The following is a 17591-nucleotide window of genomic DNA, read 5'->3' as shown; positions in this document are numbered from 1 at the left end:
TGAGAAGCAACCCATGATGCAGAGCATACAAATCCCCCACCCTACCTCCGCTCATTTCTTTTTTACCTTTGAACCTACCCCTAGCAAGCATTGGCTAAGAGGATCTATGCCCCAGCCATCTTGGTGGAGGTGGTCTCCGACCAACTCCTCAACACCATCATCCGAAAACTGAAGCTAAACCTGGTAGCATGCTTCAGCCTTTTCAAATTGGCTTCAAAGCAGCAAAAATTTAGGCCCAACTTCAAGTCTTATGGTATAATTGTACATATATTGTCAAGAGCTCGAATGTACGATCAAATCAGAGCGTATTTGAACGAATTGGTTGGCCTCTGCAACAATAATTATTCAGCCTCTATGGTATGGGATGAGCTTGTTAGGGTTTATAAGGAATTTACCCAGAACCCCAACTCAACAACCACCCAGACCCTCTCCCCCTCCCCCTTGATTTCCCTTTGTTGTTGAGAGACAACCACCCACCACCCTCCTCCCCACCTCATCACCCACCAACCCCACCTCCCAAAATCACAACCACTGTCAATTTTTCACCCTCCAAGTACAAGTACCGGTTCTTCAGCCAAGACGTCGAAATTGTTGAGAGGGCTTTGGGGATTTATGCCATCAATACCAAGGCCAACACTCCCACCATTTTTGCCATTGCCCACCTCCTCAGGAGCTTTCCTCTTCCTCTGTGTCTCTTCAGCAACCTTCAACAACCTTTGTTAGTATTATTTTGGACATTAATTGTTGGGTTGGATGGTTGAAGGCCGTTGACAAACCATCTTTTTTTTTACAAGAGGTCTGTAGCGAATTGGGGAGAAGAAATCGAAGAGAGGGGGTTTGGGTCTCATGATTTTTTTTCTCTTTTTCTTCAATTATTTTATAATTTTATATTTATTTTAACCCTATTTTATTTGTTAATTATGAAAAGTCGTATTTGCCCCTAAAATTTGATAACATTTAACATAAAATGTAACGGTTGGATCAAATAGCGATTAAAATAAAGTTTATATACCATTTGGACTAATAATTTAATTTAGGGACCTAAATGTAAATCAAATACAAGTTTGAAGACCAATTTGAGTAATTTACTCTTGTAAAAAGTTGGGCATCTTTCTTCAATCTCTGCCAAAAAGTTAAAAATTTTCATTTGGTTCCAATTTGAAAAAGAAATAACTCTACATGCATAAGAGATCCCTCTTGCATTCAGTGTCTGATCCAGTCCATTGTTTGGTGCAAAAGTGAACTGCACTGGACTTAAATCCCAACCAATCCAATCCAATACTTACAAGTCAATCCTAACCAGGCCAGCCTACCAAACAAGGCCATATAGTTTGCTTTTCCAGAAAATTTTACCAGTAAAAGTGAATGATTTTGGACTTCTAGAAAAAGTTATTAAAATGCTTAAATTGTAAATACTATTGGCAAAAGCACTGAATAAAAGCAATTTAGCTGCGCTTTTTTATTTATTTATTTTTTAAGCTACTCAGGTGACCCAATCTCAATCCTAGTAAATCATACCAGAACAACCAGAGAACTAGAAAGTAAACAATGAAATTAAAAGGGAATTAATACATGCCTCAAACTTAAGCTTTATTTTAATTATCATAATTTACTAAAATATTTCATACAACATTATCCAAAACAACCTACAGCAGTTCTTGTCTGTGTTTTGAGATCTTTGTGACTAGCTAACATGTAGTTTCCTAAAAATTAAATAACCCACCTATTTAAAAAAAAAGGATGAAAAAATAATAATGGCAGACCGAGATTGATCCGATATACTAAAACCTTTTAGGGAAACGAGGTTTCAGTTTCCAACAGTCTTGTCCAAATCTGCTGCCATAACTTTGAAGGGCAGAGATCCAGCTGCTGAAGCCTGACCTTGAAGATATATATAAAATTCCAATGTTCTAAAAGATGATACAAAACAAGCCACAAAGGGAAGGCGATATCACCAGACATCTCTAAGATACCGTCCATCCATCTGAAGTTGTTTCACTATAGCCTCTGCCTTTGTTGAGTCCACCTTTTCCTGAAATATTTTTTTTTCCCAGACAGAACTTGTAACGCGATCCGATTCAACACGAAAATAAGAAACAAAGTATTGGAAAACAAACCCTCAAACAGTTATGGCACAAGTCAAAGATTTTTTGTTTTTGGAAAAATAACTCGAAAGAAAAATTGATGAATAACTCAACAAAAGTTTTACCACATGAAAAGCCATTAGTGTCAACATTCCAAACCAAGGACGCACGAAACACCGATCCACAAGACAAATTACTTAAATAATCTTCCGATTCATAATTTGGTGAAGGCTTTTCGATTACGTCAAATACACTTTCTAGAGATTTTGGAAAACCACAAAATGGCAATGAGAGATAGATAGTTACCTAAGGATTCTATAAGCATGTGTAGTTGTTTTGTCAATGTACAGGTTTTTTAGAGAGAGAGAGAGAGAGAGAGAGAGAGAGAGTAATAGGCACCTGCTCCTGCACAATGGTATGCAAAGTCCGATGAACATCTCTAGCCATGCCTTTGGCATCACCACATACATAAAAGTATCCCCCTTGAGATATTAGGTCCCACATGTGTGCTGCCTGAATATAGAATAACATTGGTGCAACAATTAATAAGGTATTTATCTAATGAACAGAAACCACTTTGTGCTTCCTACAACTACTTACTCTATCCATCATTTTGTGTTGGACATACTCCTTTGTTGGTCCCTCCCGTGAGAATGCAACAATCAACTCTGACAGCACACCTTCGTCGACAAAATCATTTAACTCATCTTCATAAATAAAATCCTACAAACACAAAGATCAAGCCTATAAATTTATCCATTACAAGCACAAAGTATTCCACAATATTAACAAAACCGAAAGGCACAGAGTAACAATGTTTACCATCCTGCGATTTCTACAACCAAAGAAGAGAAGTGCAGGACCTAACTGAGCGCCCTCCTTTTTCAAGGCCATCCTTTCCTGAAGAAGGGAAATACTTTATTTCTTTCTTTTCCACAAATAAACAAGGAAAACTCAGAATGTTTAATGCAATTTCTAACCTGGAGAAATCCTCGGAATGGTGCGAAGCCAGTACCAGGCCCCACCATGATAACTGGAACTGAAGGATCAGCAGGTAGCTTGAAATTAGATTGCCTAATGAAAATAGGAGCCCAGCTACTGTTATGACTTTTCTCTAGAGACACTGCATTCTGATTTTATTCAACACAGTTCATTGTTAGATACAATCAAATCCTAAGTGGTGCAGTAAGAAAGTTTGAAAGGTTTTGGCATTTCACAAACCAAAAGAGTTAGGAGAGAGAGAGAGAGAGAGAGAGAGAGAGAGAGAGAGAGAGTGCTCCATAGTCACATCTCGATATTACCTTCATCCAGAATGAACACACTCCTTTGTGAATTCTGCCAGTTGGAGTCGGACCATAAACTAAAGCACAGGTCACATGAACACGATGGGGGGCAAACCTGTTAAAGCAAACAATACTAATTAGGTTTCTACATTTCTAATTAATTTTCTAGAAATACTATCCTATGTAGTAGTACAGGGAAATCACCTTGGTGAAGATGATATGGAATAGTAACGAGGCTGTAACCGAGGGGCTACTGCAGCAAAAAACACACCAAGTGGAGGCTTAGCTGATGGGAACTCAGCCATTACCTCAACCAGACTTCTCTGACTTCCAACAATCCATTTTGAGTACTCATCCTGGATAGTGGAAACATACGGTAAGAGTATATATGAAATATAAAAAGAAACATACATATGCAAAAAGAACATAACAAAGTAAGAAAGTTTGCATGAAAATTGCCAACCTTCCCCTGAGATGATGATAAAAACTTAAGTCTTTCTGCTTCACTTGGTTCAACCACGTGTGCAGCCAAAGCGAGAAGAGCAGCCTGACAAGAAAAATAATTTGAAACAAATATTAAAAAGTAATAAATACAAAAAATAATAATAATAATAATAAACAATAAGAAAAAGAAGGGAACTGGCAAAAGCATGAAGATCACCTTCCGAGGTGGGTTCAATAAATCAGCATAGTGAGCCAATGCAGTGCGGAGTGTGCAAGGACCAGGGAAAGGAGGCGGCAATGAACTTCCAAGAGGGGTGCCATCATCACTATCAGTATGAATGGAGAACAGCAAATCTAAAGGTTGACCCAAGTACTTTGCAGCTTCTTCAATTGTTTCAACACAATTATCCGCATAAACACCCACATGGTCTCCAGTTTCATATCTGAAACAAAGGAAACAAGTTTGATCATCAGGTTGATAATTCCAGCACTAAAAAAAAAATCATTCAGATTCAATCGTATATTAGAAAAAGAGCTCAAAACCCTTTTGTTTTGGGCTCAGGAACCATTTATTTTAAGTTCCCCCAGATTTAAAATTAGTTATACAGATGGAAGATTTCTTTCTTAATTGTATTACTCATAAAATGATAAATTCAAAATCTGTTATCGCTGACATACTAACATAAAGTAGACCTAAAGAAGAAACACAATATGCACCGGAAAAAATTCAAGAAAGGTAAGCACCCCAAGTTACTGCTTCTCGTCAGGCAAGGTTGGTGAGGAATACTCATTAATATAAATCGCCAATGCAATCTTACACCTACTTTAAGAAACTTTTACTGAACACAAGCTCAAACCATACAAGACCTGGACAAGAAGTCCATTTCTATTTTAATAAACAAAACAAAGAAAAACTGAAACAGATAAGCCTATCACCACAAACCATTTCTATTATACATTTGACAAAGATGAATAGAATCAGTATACACCTATCACCAAGAGTCTTTAAACAAAAGCAGTGGATACATTTCAGAACTTACGTAATACCAGTTCCAGATGTGTCAAATTCCAGATGGATGCAAGAGCGGTCAGACTCAGGTTTGTGAAGCTCTCTTTGAACAGCAACATTAACTCTTTACGGAAAACAAGCAAGACAAAATTCAGTAACAGAAAATAAAAATGGGGAGAGAAAAAGAAGAAAAAATAAAAAATAAAAACAAAAGGCTACGCCAATCTTACTAGAACAAAATAATTGTAAAAGAAGCAAGACATGCACAATCTCTGAGTACCTGCAAGGATGGTGGATATCGAAAGAAACATTGCCATTTGCCATATTCAAAAGATTATCCTCATAAGAGGTAACAACGCTAGAGTCATGAATAACAACCCTATATTCTGGAATCACAGCTGTATATGGCGTAGCAACAGAGTTTGTATCATCTTCATCTCGGAGTATTTGATCCAACTCAGGCCACAATGATTCCCTCCTAGAGAAAAACCAAAACATTACAGTTAATGCAGGAGAAAAGGTTTAGGTTTTCTCAGTGGGTTTTTGTGTTTCTCTTGTTAGTTGTTGGTGTTTCATGGACTACTTGTCCATGCTTCTTGTATTTTTCGTGGTTCCTCATGATAAAGCTTGTGTTTCTTATAAAACAAATGCAGCAGATGAAAGATGCCATACTAACACTTCCCAAAATAAAGATATTATCTTAAAAGGGGGCAACGAAAAAAGAAAATGTGACAACAAGACTACAGCATACCAAGCAGAAAAATCATCCTCAATGCATTGATCATCATCACCTAAGCCAACAGGAACGAGACGCCTTGCACCTGGATCAACCGAAAGAAGCAAATGTAATGAGAAATAAGCAGAGTTAGTTAGTGAAATAAACTACATAAAAAACAACGAGATGCCAAAAATAAATAAAATTAGAAACCTCAACCATAAATCTTAATCTGTTCTTCTTTTACTATATAATAAGTGAAGCTGTACCTACTCCGCACTCAAGTAGTAATATAATACTTAATCACAGGCAAATATCATATGCATTCACATAATTAGAAAATACAAGTCAGTCAAGAGTACCAGTCTTTATATAGAATGCCAAAAATAAAAAAATTCAGTACAATCTTACAGTATACATATCAATAATCATATTGAAATGCGAGAGACAAGGTACATAAGGAAAACTTTTATTCATCCAATAGCAACACAAGAAAGAAAACAAGTGTAGTTATACCTTCTTCACTAAGTTGATCATCAACCACTTTTCCTATCTGTTTCAATAAGGGTGCCGTCAGAAGACACAATATCATATAGAAGGAATTAACAAAATTACAGTACCAATTTTACCTTATTGAAATGTTCATATTGTCGGTTACCCAGAGCAAAAACACCATATCGTAGATGTTGTAGCCAACCACCCCGATCTTTTCCCTGAAACGAGACCATGAAATGTCAAATTATTAAACAGCAACAAAAATGTCACAGTTGTGACTTAAAATGTTGATCAACTCAATGTTTACAATAAAGCTACCAACCTCCGTAAACCATTTATAAAATCTTGCTGCATTATCAGTCGGCTCGCCATCTCCGTAACTACAAGGTATTGAATGCACTACACTTTTAGGAAAACGAGTAAGATTTTAAAAATAACATAATTTCAGTATAGGTAAATGTGTATCTTACGTGGCCAACATAAAAAATGCCAAAGTCTCTTTCTTCAGTTTTTCTTCATATTTATCATCATCCTCAGCGTAATCATCCTAATTCAACCCATAAACAAATATATCTTATTAAATATTTCAGATAAAGCAATTTGTCCTGCAAAAATGCAATACAAAGGACCAATTCCCATCCTACATACCAGGTCAAGAACCTTGACAGCAGCTTTCTCATATCTTGCCTTGATCTCCTCAGCCAAAGCCTATGCTCACATCAAAACACGACAATAAGAAAGTAAGAGAAATTAGCAAAAGAACACTATAAAAGATTTTCTATGTTGTAAGTTCAGGATGCATAAATGAACAGATAACTTTTAGCTGTGTTCAACCAGAAACTAAACTAAACATCACTTTAGCAGAGGATATTGACAGATTACCACAACCACTTGGTTAGTACAGTGAAGCTGTCATGAATGCATCAATTGTATTAAAAACTTCACACTAGCCACTTAAATCAAGAACACCTGAAGTGTGAAGCAGACGTGCCATATAGTCATGAACATCTCAACCTGACATTTTCCCCTGTGGGTTCAATCTCTAGAGGCCAAAAAAAGTCAACACATTACCAACAACTCCACCATTTCATTTCCATTCTTTTGCCACGAATTCCCAAAATTCTAGATTACCACGGCCCTTTTGAATACATTTAGAGAAAGTGGCCATCTTGCCTCGAGAGAAAACATCCGAAGCTGACTCTCCATTGCAGACTCGCAGTAACACACGCAGACATATAGAATTATTTACACGTCTTTAATAAAATCCTTAACCCGAACCACTAATTTAACACAGACACTACTCAGCTCTCCCAATTCTAACATTTCTTTTTAAAATATAACGTTCCCCGTCAACCTCCTAAACAAAACAAACCAATCCAAATCCCAAAACCGTACAAAGCTCAACTCTTTGATCACAAACATAAACTATTAAACAGGAATATTGGAACTTTACACAAACACAAGAGAGCACTTAAAAAATTCAACCAAAATTGTTTACCTTAGCGAAGCCCTCAGCTGTACCAGTCTGAGTACCATAGAAGATCGTGACCCTAGTCTTGCCCGACGCAACCTCGAACTCGTCCTCTTCGTCCTTCACCACCAGCGGCTTGGGCACCGCCAGCTGCTTCACCTCACGGCTCCGATCCGACGATCTCCTCCACACCAACACCAAAACACCAAGTATCAACGCAACTGAGGTCGTCGCGATCACCACCACCGAATCCGTCACCGAACCACCGAACGAAACCCCTAGCGCCGACTCCAACATGCTTACCAAATCCGAATTCGAACTCATCCTGAAATCTCAGTCAAAATTCGAGCTCCAATCTGATTGCGCTCTCAGCTCTGTGTGAGCTGAACCGCTGGTAGTAGTGCAGGAGCTATGGAGTTCTCTCGGTGTTCGATTTCTTCTATGGCAGCGTAGCGAGGTTGGTGAACGAGATTGATTGAGAGAGATTGACCAGAGATTTGAGCCGGCTTTAATATTTATTTATTGTCAAATAAATAAAATAAGAAACGAAAAATTGAAAAAAAAAAAAAAAAAAAGAAAAGGGGTGCGTCTTGAATCTATAATTATAGCTAGCAAATTTTTTGGGGCGTTGTGTTTTTTTTGTGCGTCTCTTTTTAACTGCGATCCGACTTTTGGCGTTGACAAAATTGGAAAGCTCTTGGGAACTTTCTCCCTGGTCATACTTTGGCCATTTGGCAAAAACAATTCTTTGTTTTTTTCTGGTTCAAAAACAGTTTTTTTTTTTTTTTTTTGTCAACTAGGGTCTAACTCATTAGAAAATGACATTTATTTGCATATTAGTGCTGGTATGTGTGAAAACTCCTCTCCCTTTTATCGAAAATAAATATAATATCTATACTAAATTATAACATAATTTGCTAATCTAACAAACATAATTTGAACGTAAAGTATGAGAGTTAATTTTTATCATGAACGTAAAGTAGGAGATAGATACTCTTATTATTTTTAACATAAATGAGAGTTAATTTTTATCATGAACGTAAAGTATGAGATAGATACTCTTATTATTTTTAAGAGATTTGATATAAAGTTATGGTACGACTATATTCTGAATGTTAATTTTCTGCCTTTTCACATTGCTTTATGGACTTGTGTTTAAATTTTATATTATTTTTATCATGAACGTAAAGTATGAGATAGATACTCTTATTATTTTTAAGAGATTTGATATAAAGTTATGGTACAACTATATTATCTATATATATAAAGCAAAAGGCAGAGAATTGTGAGACATTCAAAATACCAGAAAATGATATTGGTTAATTCAAACATTAAGAATTGAAATTATTAATTAAATGAGGATAATATAGTAAATTCATATTTTTTTCATATTAAAAAAATAAAATTACAAACAAAATCAGATAATAGGTCCTATTTTTATAGAGCATAACTACCCATATTATCTTTTCTTAATTCTTTAAAATAAAAATAAAAAATCATGTGCATTTTATGCTTTTTTCACATTGCTTTATGGAATTGTGTCTAAATTTTATATTATCTTTTCACCTGCCTCTAGTTCTTCATCTTTTGTTTCTTTATTGTGCCCCAGGTTCTTGTAGAATATTCTTCTATTGTGGTCAAATTAAGTACGCACTAAAATAATGGGAGTAACTCATCCTTCCTTGGAAAGCTCCTTATTTCCTAGATCTTTAGTCTGAATTTTGTTGGCTATGACTGATAAGTACATATTGAATAAAAACATGTAAATTTAAATACCAAAAAAATATTGTATTTACATGTGACAATATTAATAATACTATAATTTTTTTTTATAACTATTTTTCTTTAAATCAAATTGGCCAAGCATAAGATGGTTTATAAGCATTAATTTTACATCATTGACCAAAAATAAAAATAAATAAATAAATAAATTTGTAAATTGTTTATCCACACTTTCGCAAAATAATTCACAACATCATCAGGAATTGGTATTTGATTGATTCCAATTCCAACACTCAATTTATGACTCCTCCCTTACTCCCCCTCCTCTCCGCTTCCCTCTTCCCCTTCTTCTTTCCCCTCTTTCTCCTTCCTTTCCAACCCCTTTCTATTTCTCTTACTCTCTCCACTTTCCTTGGGTGGCTCTTACTGCCCCTTCTTGGGTTTTTATGCCTATATATGTTTGGTGAAGGGTCTTCGGTGGCTTCCGGTGGTGCTCTCTATCACGGCAAAGGTGACTACGTCAACGTCAATGTGTTTAGCATTGGTTGCTATGCTCGTTTGTTTTTGGTTGTTGAAGTAGCCACCGAGAAACACTATTATCCATGATATAGTTGTCGTTTTGGCATATACAAGGATTTTGCTCCACTTAAAATTTTGGAGTTACAAAAATGGAAGTTGTCGGATTGTGTGGTTTGGGGTTTAGCAGGTGCGGCCCTAAAGATTTAGCTGGTATAGCATTATGAGTCCCTTCGGTTGCCTGAGAAGATGTGAGGCAGTGAGCATGTTTCTTTGTTTGTTTTAGTCTAATAATTCTCACGAACTCTTTAGGAGTTTGCTGTATTTTGTATTTTAGTTTTCGGCTTTCAATACGATGTACTATTTTTTGTCGCCGCGTGGTGGATCGGTCTTGTAAGTCTGAGTACATGTGCTTCTAGCTGCTGAATCGGGGATTTAAGTCTTTTTTGGTTTAGGCATAATTCTTTCCTTATCAAATTAACATGTTGTTGTGCTTGGTCACTAGAGATATTATACCCATATTCAACACTATGGCTGCTTTGTACGTTGTTCGGTTTCATCAATAATTATCATCGATTTTTCTCAAAAAAGCAAAACACGTAAGAAATAAAAATAATAATTATGTGGGCTCCACGTTAAAATCTATAATCGAATACCCTCAAAATCGAGGAATGGAATCAACTTAAGAGGAGTGGTTGACCTGATTACAAAAATAATGTATGTGGGACCGACCCATATTAGATAGATGGTAATAAATGTGGTCAATAAATGTTGTACAAATAACATCACATTGATGACCATATCTCTAATACAAAGTGAGTCCCACATACAAATAACATTACTCAAATAGTGGTTGACATCGTTGTTGCTGCTATTGCTTCAAGTTATTCAAACTTAGAATTGCTTAACCAGAGTGGGAATGTTTTCAATCCGATCGTTTAATTACATTTGATTGTTTATACTAAATCTATGAGTGCCTTATATGTGCAATCCTTGTGAAATATGAGAAGTATTTATCTTTTAGATTGCTTTTGATTACTTTTGTGATCCAAAATGCTCTTATGTGGGTCCAAACTAAGGATCGAACTAGAACTATAGAGGTATGGTTTGATTAAGTTTTGCTTGCTATTTTTATCAAAATCGTATAGAATTTTACTTAGGGCTAATTTGGGATTGTTGTCATTTAAAAAAAAAAACAGCTTCTGATGTGCTTTGAAAATAATCAATTGTAAAGTAAAGCAGTTCCATGTTTGATAAATAATATTTTTAAAGTGTTGTTGGTATAACAAGCAATATCAAAACCGTTGGTAAGTTTTAATATAAAACTATTGTAACTATAAATAATGACTAGAATATACATAATGTTGAAAAATATTATGTGCTAATCATGTGGTGATGATGAAGGTGGAGGTTGAGATGGAGGTGATAGTGGTGGTGGTGGTGATGAAAATTAATGATGGTATTATGAGAATTGAAAAAATTCACTAAATGCTCATCTCGGCTTCTTTTGAAAGCAACTTAAAAGCTATTGTCAAAAGGTCATTGCTTTTAAAATAATCATAATATTATATTTTTACCAAACACCTTAAACAACTTGACTTTAGGTCCTGTTTGGTTCATGGAAATGGTTTGATAGGAAATATTTCCATGTATTTTCTCAATGAATGAGAAATGGAAGATTCATTTCCCATATTTTATAATATTAGGAAAGTAACCAAGAAATATTACTTTATTTCATTTCCCATGCTTAGAATGTAAAAAAAAAAAAGTATGTTTAATTTTCCAATTATACTAATATGAAATCAAATAAAACAAATGCATTTAATGTTATATTGTAATTCTAAATTGTTAATGCAGACAAAATTGACATGAAAAATGTGCATTTAACTTATTTTCCCAACGTTACCCATGTGAAGGGAAAATAAAACCCAAGAGGAGGAGGAGGGTTACATTTCCCCCTTATTTTCCCATGTACCAGATAACCATTTTTCAAGCTTAGTGCCAGTTTGACATTGCTTATTTAGGGTGATAAGTGATTTTTTAAAAATTTTGGAAAGCCCAATCCGTTTGGTAAACTGTGAGAAAATCACTTATTATTAAAAATTGTTGTGAGAGAAAGCTATAAGGGAAATAAGCTAATGATGTGCTTTCATTTTATGATTATGCAGAAATCAGTTTCGAAGAGGAGCTAGGTTTAATGATTAATCGGCAATCATCTTCTGATTAAGAGAAAAATCAATACCAACAACACTTTTAACAAAAATTTTACCAAACGCCAAACTACTTTCTCTCATAGCTGATTTCTCTCACAGCAAATTTGACAACAATTATTTTCATAGCGCAGCAATACCAAACTGGCCTTTAGACTTACCAAACTTGGGAAAACAATTGATTTTCCATCTCAAGCCTCCTTTACCATGAACAAAACGCATCCTTAAAGTTAAGCACGTTTTTGGCCCAACAAAACAATCCCAAACAGGCCTTAGGCTACAAGAGTAAAGCCAAGCCTAAAACCTTCTCTAATCTGCAAGAATTCTATAGATCAAATTGGTTAGCTTGATCTAACAATTAAGAGATAGAACCTCACCTCTGACATAAGCGTTAGCAAAATAGAAAGAAGAGAACAAATTGATCGAGTAAGATTAGGGCCCATTTGGCTCGGGGTGGATTTGGATTTGGGAACTCGGCTTTGTATTTGGGCTTAAATACCAAGAGGATTTTGTAAACCCAAATTCAGGGATATAGCTTATGAACTGCATCGCTCTCTCGCTCGCTCTCGCTTTCTCTTGCTCACCGTCTCTCTGTCCTCTTCGCGCTCTCTCTCTCTTGCTTTCAACTTGGTCGCTCTTTCTCAGCTCTGGTAAACAGTTCTCCCTCCTCTTTCTCTATTACATATTATATGGTCGGTATTTCGTGGGGGTGAATATGAATTTGAACTTTCATTGAAGTAGGAAATTTGGGTTTGTTGATTTGACTGAATTCTGTGTTTTTATTATGTGCTATTTTTGTGCAGGTTGGAACTCCAATTTCTACTGTTGATATAGCAGAGAAGGGGCTGAAGGTATCCGTTAAGGTATGATATTGCAGCGAACTTGGTTTGTGTATAGTTGAAGCAATATTTTTACGCCTTTAAGGGAGATGGGCTTCTAGTTATGTTCAGGTGTCATTATATTAGAAGAAAATATTACAGAGCATTAAAGTTGATCAATGATGTTTTTCTAATCTTTATGCAAACTGCTTTGCCCCATTCTTTGTGTTTTGAAGATTTCCAGTATTTGTTGTGTTTATGTCCAAATACAAGTGTTTACTCAAATTGCTATTTGGTTGTGTAACCTCATGCTTCTCATTATTCACTTATTGCTTGTGCTTTTCGGATCTGTCTTAAATCCACTGACTCTCAATCTCAGAGCTTCTGAAGTTTATTAGCTGCCAAACAAATGTCATGTCCCAAGCATCCCATAGTGAAAAAATAGAATAGGTTATACTAAATATCTGATAATAATTAGAGAGGGAGAAAGTCTAATGGACCTAAAACCAAACTTTCATGAAGAGGTGACATATTGTGTCCAAAATGAATAGTTATGATATTATGATGTCATGAACTTTCTGTTACTCTGTGATTGAACAATTGCAATCACACTAATTGTGTACGCCTCCCTCTATAGTTCTCTATGCAGCTGTAAAGAAAATTTTGTTTTAAGCCCCTTCTAGGGAAAAAAAACAGTAATCTTAACCTTGTTTGTTTCCCTCCCTGTACTTCCCAAATCCCAGTTCTCCGTCTCTTTTTTTTTAAGGCCAAGTTCCAGTCATCTGCATGTCTTAGTTTCTTAAATTACTTTAGGTGTTTCACATAGATAGGACAAAATTCAGCAATATGAGGAACTGAAGATGTTTGGTCGTCGAGAGAGTTACTTAGGTGATAGCTGCTTTGGTTCTTGTCAAAACAGGGCATTGAAACCTTCTTAAAAATCAGCATAGAAAGTGGGTTAGGTTTAATCCCCCAGGGTGCTATAGTTCTATTGTTAGCAAGCAAAAGTAAAAGGCAAAACATGATACTTTGGTGCATGTCAAAACAGGGGCATTTCTCTTTGTTCAGCAGCAAATAAGTGATTCTCTAAAATCGTCAAAATACCAACCTCTAGATTGTGTTTCCCCTCTTCTGTTGCTTCTTTTTAATCTTTTAATTTAATAGGTATAGTACAGTGCACATGCAAGCTTTGAACATGCTAGAATATGTTACATCGTCATGTCCCCTTATATAGCATGACTGTAGCTGCCACATGATCTCAGTTTTTCTGTAGCAAAGACCCTTTTCTTTATTCTGACACTCTCTCCCTCCCTCAAAATCAAAGGCATTTACAGTAAAGCCAAGCCAATACTTAAAAGGAAAAGCGAAAGCCCCAATCATCATGGAGAATGGTGAAATTCCCGAAAACGCCAATGAACGTAAGTCTTTCTTCATAATCTCAATTCTCAAGGTTTTACTGGGTTTTGTTCAGTTGGGCTGTCTTAATTTCTTCTTCATCTTTTTATAATAATAATAATATTTTTTTTACTATTATTATTTTTAAATTTGTGGGAATTTTTTTTTTTATATTTTTTTTCAGATTGTCCAGGTCCTCAGTCCGATTCTGCTGGAAAATCTGATGCATGCGAAGGATGCCCAAATCAACAAATTTGTGCTACTGCTCCAAAGGGGCCTGACCCAGGTTTCCTTTCACTCTTTTACTACTAAAGCTATGCTTTTGTTCAGCTTTAGCTGCAAACTTCAACTGTTTTTTGGTTAATTATGGCCAGTGATTCTTGTAAGTTATTTTTTTTGTGTTGCTCTGAGTTATTCAAGTATGATAAGCATTTAGATGAACAAGCCAAAGTGGATGCTTTTATGTGAATGTCATGAAATTGTTGATTCGGATCAATCATGAATAATTTGGCCCTAGTAATCTTTGCACATCTGAATAATAGCATGATTTTTTCATTTGACGGCACTTGATATGTAGCATTTCTTTGGAGCTATGAATTAAATTAAAACACTTCATATGCATCAAAATAATCTCAAGCTTGTTTCTTCTTATATTTTATGTGCTGCCTCCAAAGTTCGAATGTAATTTTGTAATTATGTGGCTTATACCTTATTAGATGGTGGTGTTGTTGCGGGGAGGGGGATAAAATATTAATAACCCCTCTGTGATTTTCTTCATTTGTGCAACTGTGCTAGTTTTGATTCCATGTCGACATTCTCTTTCCTCCATAAAAAGCCATCTTATATGACTCAAAGGATGATGTGCCTTTGTACAGACGTGGTTGCAATTGCAGAAAGGATGGCCACTGTAAAGCATAAGATACTGGTTTTATCAGGAAAAGGTGGAGTTGGCAAAAGCACATTCTCTGCCCAACTTGCATTTGCACTAGCTGCTATGGACTTCCAGGTGGGTCTTCTTGACATTGACATTTGTGGCCCGAGCATCCCGAAGATGCTTGGCCTAGAAGGCCAAGAAATCCACCAGAGCAACCTTGGCTGGTCTCCTGTCTATGTTGAGTCCAACCTTGGGGTCATGTCAATTGGGTTCATGCTTCCAGAACCTGATGAAGCTGTTATATGGAGGGGACCGCGCAAAAATGCGCTCATTAAGCAATTCTTGAAGGATGTTTATTGGGGTGAGCTTGATTTTCTAGTAGTTGATGCTCCTCCTGGGACCTCAGATGAGCACATTTCAATTGTTCAATACCTCGATGCTGGTTCAATAGATGGTGCAATCATAGTCACCACTCCACAACAGGTCTCCCTGATTGATGTTCGGAAAGAAGTAAGTTTCTGCAAGAAAGTTGGGGTTCAGGTCCTTGGGATTGTTGAGAACATGAGTGGCTTGTGCCAGCCAGTGATGGATTTCAAATTTTTGAGGATGACAGAGACCGGTGAGCAAATAGACGTCACAGAATGGGCAAGGGAGCATCTGAAAGAGAGAGCACCAGAATTTTTAAACATAATAGCTTGCACTGAAGTGTTTGATAGTAGCGGTGGTGGAGCCGAAAGAATGTGCAGGGAAATGGGGGTGCCCTTTCTGGGGAAGGTACCATTGGACCCCCAGCTTTGCAAGGCAGCTGAAGAAGGTAGATCTTGTTTTGTTGATCAGAAGTGCGGGGTGAGTGCACCTGCACTGAAGAAAATCATAGATAAAATGATGGAAAATCAGGGATTATCTAGAATGTTGGTAGACAATGATGCATAGGTGATTGGCTTCACCAAGTGATCTTCGTAGATCAAGATTTTGTTCGAGTTTTACCTCAACACTTTAATGGTTGTGTACAATATATTTTTTTTGGCATGTGAATTGTCCTTTTGTTATATGGAATTTATAGAACAATTTTATTTATTTTCTTTTTAATTCCTTTTTTTATAAATATCACAATTTTCTTGACCATTGAATCCTCGTAAATGTATTATTTGTAGGGTGGATTTGGATTTGGACTCCCAAATCCAAATTCAACTGTTTAGGTATGTATTAATTGCACGGATTTGTATTTGGGCTAAATCCTGAGAGGATTACGGATTTGTATTTGGGCTAAATCCTGAGAGGATTTTCGACTGACTGATACTTACCAAGTTCATCTCTTTCAAATTATTGTTATTATTATGCTTAACCTTTTTCTAAATTTGTTTACTTATTCTATAAATTGAAAAAATTACAGATCTTTAAGATTCAGGTATTCCATTTGGACGTATGGAAGGTATACATTCCATTTGGACGTTAGAAGTGACCCATCACTCTTCTATAGGAGGAGTATTATCTTTGACTGGCCGTTGAATGGGACAATCACTGATAATGCTCTGGTAACAGGGCTCAAGGCAGTCTTCAAGCCTCAACTCTGGTGCATTGTGTAAGGATCACTGACAGTGGGATGCAGCGTGTGTTCGACAGCAACCCAAAACGAACAAAGGTGAGTATTTGAAACTTTGTATTCTCTATATTCCTGAATTGAGCAAGTCTGTTTCCTGCTTATGTTTCTGCTTATGATTTTGTATATCAGTGTGCCTCTCCTTTTTTCAGTGACAATAATTTTTAAAAGAGATGCTTTTGTGCTGCCTAAGAATATAATGTTAAGTTACGTATGAGCCCTGGGACTACTTTCATATGGGGGCTTTTAGTAGTAAGCCACAAATGACTACTGTTTCATATATGGTTTCTATGAAAAACATTTCTTGTGTGCCTCCTATTAAAACTAAAAGTGAAAATCCCGTTTGCCATAAGATAATAAACAGAGTGGCTATAAAACTTGATGAAGTTATTGTATGTTGCTGTTCTTACATGCATGTTGAGATGAACTCATGTCGTTTATAGTAAGTAGGTTGAAGACTATCATTCCTGTAGTGGTTTTCTGGCCTTTTAATTGGCGTCCTTTAGTTATATGCCAATCTGTGTGTTGTCGTGTCTAATACAATGTCGAACTACAGGAGTGAATAAGTTTTGGATTAATATGCAGCCCTTGATACTGAACATGTTTCAGTGTTTTGTTGTAGATTTTGCTTATTGATCACTTAACTGATATTGCAAGTCAGCATAGTTTTTATCTTTTTGTATTAATCATGCTAAGTGTTTGTCAGGAGAATAGGTATCAATTTTGCCTTATTGGCCAATGGAAAGATATTGCATATTCGTTTTGCTGTTGATTGTGGATTAGAATCTACCAGGGTTGGTTGGCTGTTCAGAAATGGGCACAAGCTATTTAATTCATGCTTGGTTGCCACAGTAAGGATTTGTATTTACATGAGGAACTTGCAGCTTGTAAAGCTGTAGATACTCTCCTGTGGAAAGAAAATGAAAAAGAAAAAAAAACGGAATAATAGAGCTGA

At 36.1% G+C, this 17591-nt stretch overlaps 2 protein-coding genes across 2 annotated transcripts; one reads left to right on the top strand and one right to left on the bottom strand.

The window, feature by feature from the left end:
- Positions 1-1573: 1573 nt before the first annotated feature.
- ATR1 (P450 reductase 1) lies at positions 1574-8128 on the bottom strand. The gene is made up of 18 exons (XM_008221030.2): positions 7529-8128; positions 6679-6738; positions 6501-6577; positions 6353-6410; positions 6165-6248; positions 6052-6088; positions 5572-5641; positions 5101-5298; positions 4852-4944; positions 4029-4254; positions 3831-3914; positions 3572-3723; positions 3386-3482; positions 3065-3214; positions 2907-2984; positions 2685-2807; positions 2484-2597; positions 1574-2032 (listed from the first exon to the last, which is right to left on the bottom strand). Exons 1-18 carry the CDS (start codon positions 7823-7825, stop codon positions 1952-1954), a joined length of 2079 nt encoding a protein of 692 aa, XP_008219252.2. The 5' UTR covers positions 7826-8128; the 3' UTR covers positions 1574-1951.
- A 4323-nt stretch (positions 8129-12451) lies between these two features.
- LOC103319484 (cytosolic Fe-S cluster assembly factor NBP35-like) lies at positions 12452-16125 on the top strand. The gene is made up of 5 exons (XM_008221027.2): positions 12452-12599; positions 12753-12812; positions 14092-14185; positions 14347-14448; positions 15038-16125. The coding sequence occupies exons 3-5, from the start codon at positions 14149-14151 to the stop codon at positions 15967-15969; spliced, it is 1071 nt and encodes a 356-aa protein (XP_008219249.2). The 5' UTR covers positions 12452-12599; positions 12753-12812; positions 14092-14148; the 3' UTR covers positions 15970-16125.
- The last annotated feature ends 1466 nt before the right edge of the window (positions 16126-17591 follow it).

Source organism: Prunus mume, linkage group LG2, assembly GCF_029339155.1.
Source record: "Prunus mume cultivar Tortuosa linkage group LG2, ASM2933915v1, whole genome shotgun sequence".
Taxonomy (NCBI): domain Eukaryota; kingdom Viridiplantae; phylum Streptophyta; class Magnoliopsida; order Rosales; family Rosaceae; genus Prunus; species Prunus mume.
Note: the sequence above shows the minus strand (reverse complement) of the source record. Positions and strands in the feature narration are given on the sequence as shown.

What these genes read in the sequence shown, in the direction of transcription:
- ATR1 (XM_008221030.2), bottom strand. Translation starts at nt 7,825, where the DNA reads ATGAGTTCGAATTCGGATTTGGTAAGCATGTTGGAGTCGGCGCTAGGG. An exon ending in CTGTCAAGGTTCTTGACCTG is followed by an intron (nt 6,578 to 6,678) that starts GTATGTAGGATG and finishes GGGTTGAATTAG; the next exon opens with GATGATTACGCTGAGGATGA. An exon ending in GAGGATGATTTTTCTGCTTG is followed by an intron (nt 5,299 to 5,571) that starts GTATGCTGTAGT and finishes GTTTTTCTCTAG; the next exon opens with GAGGGAATCATTGTGGCCTG.
- LOC103319484 (XM_008221027.2), top strand. Translation starts at nt 14,149, where the DNA reads ATGGAGAATGGTGAAATTCCCGAAAACGCCAATGAAC. An exon ending in TCCCGAAAACGCCAATGAAC is followed by an intron (nt 14,186 to 14,346) that starts GTAAGTCTTTCT and finishes ATTTTTTTTCAG; the next exon opens with ATTGTCCAGGTCCTCAGTCC. An exon ending in TCCAAAGGGGCCTGACCCAG is followed by an intron (nt 14,449 to 15,037) that starts GTTTCCTTTCAC and finishes GCCTTTGTACAG; the next exon opens with ACGTGGTTGCAATTGCAGAA.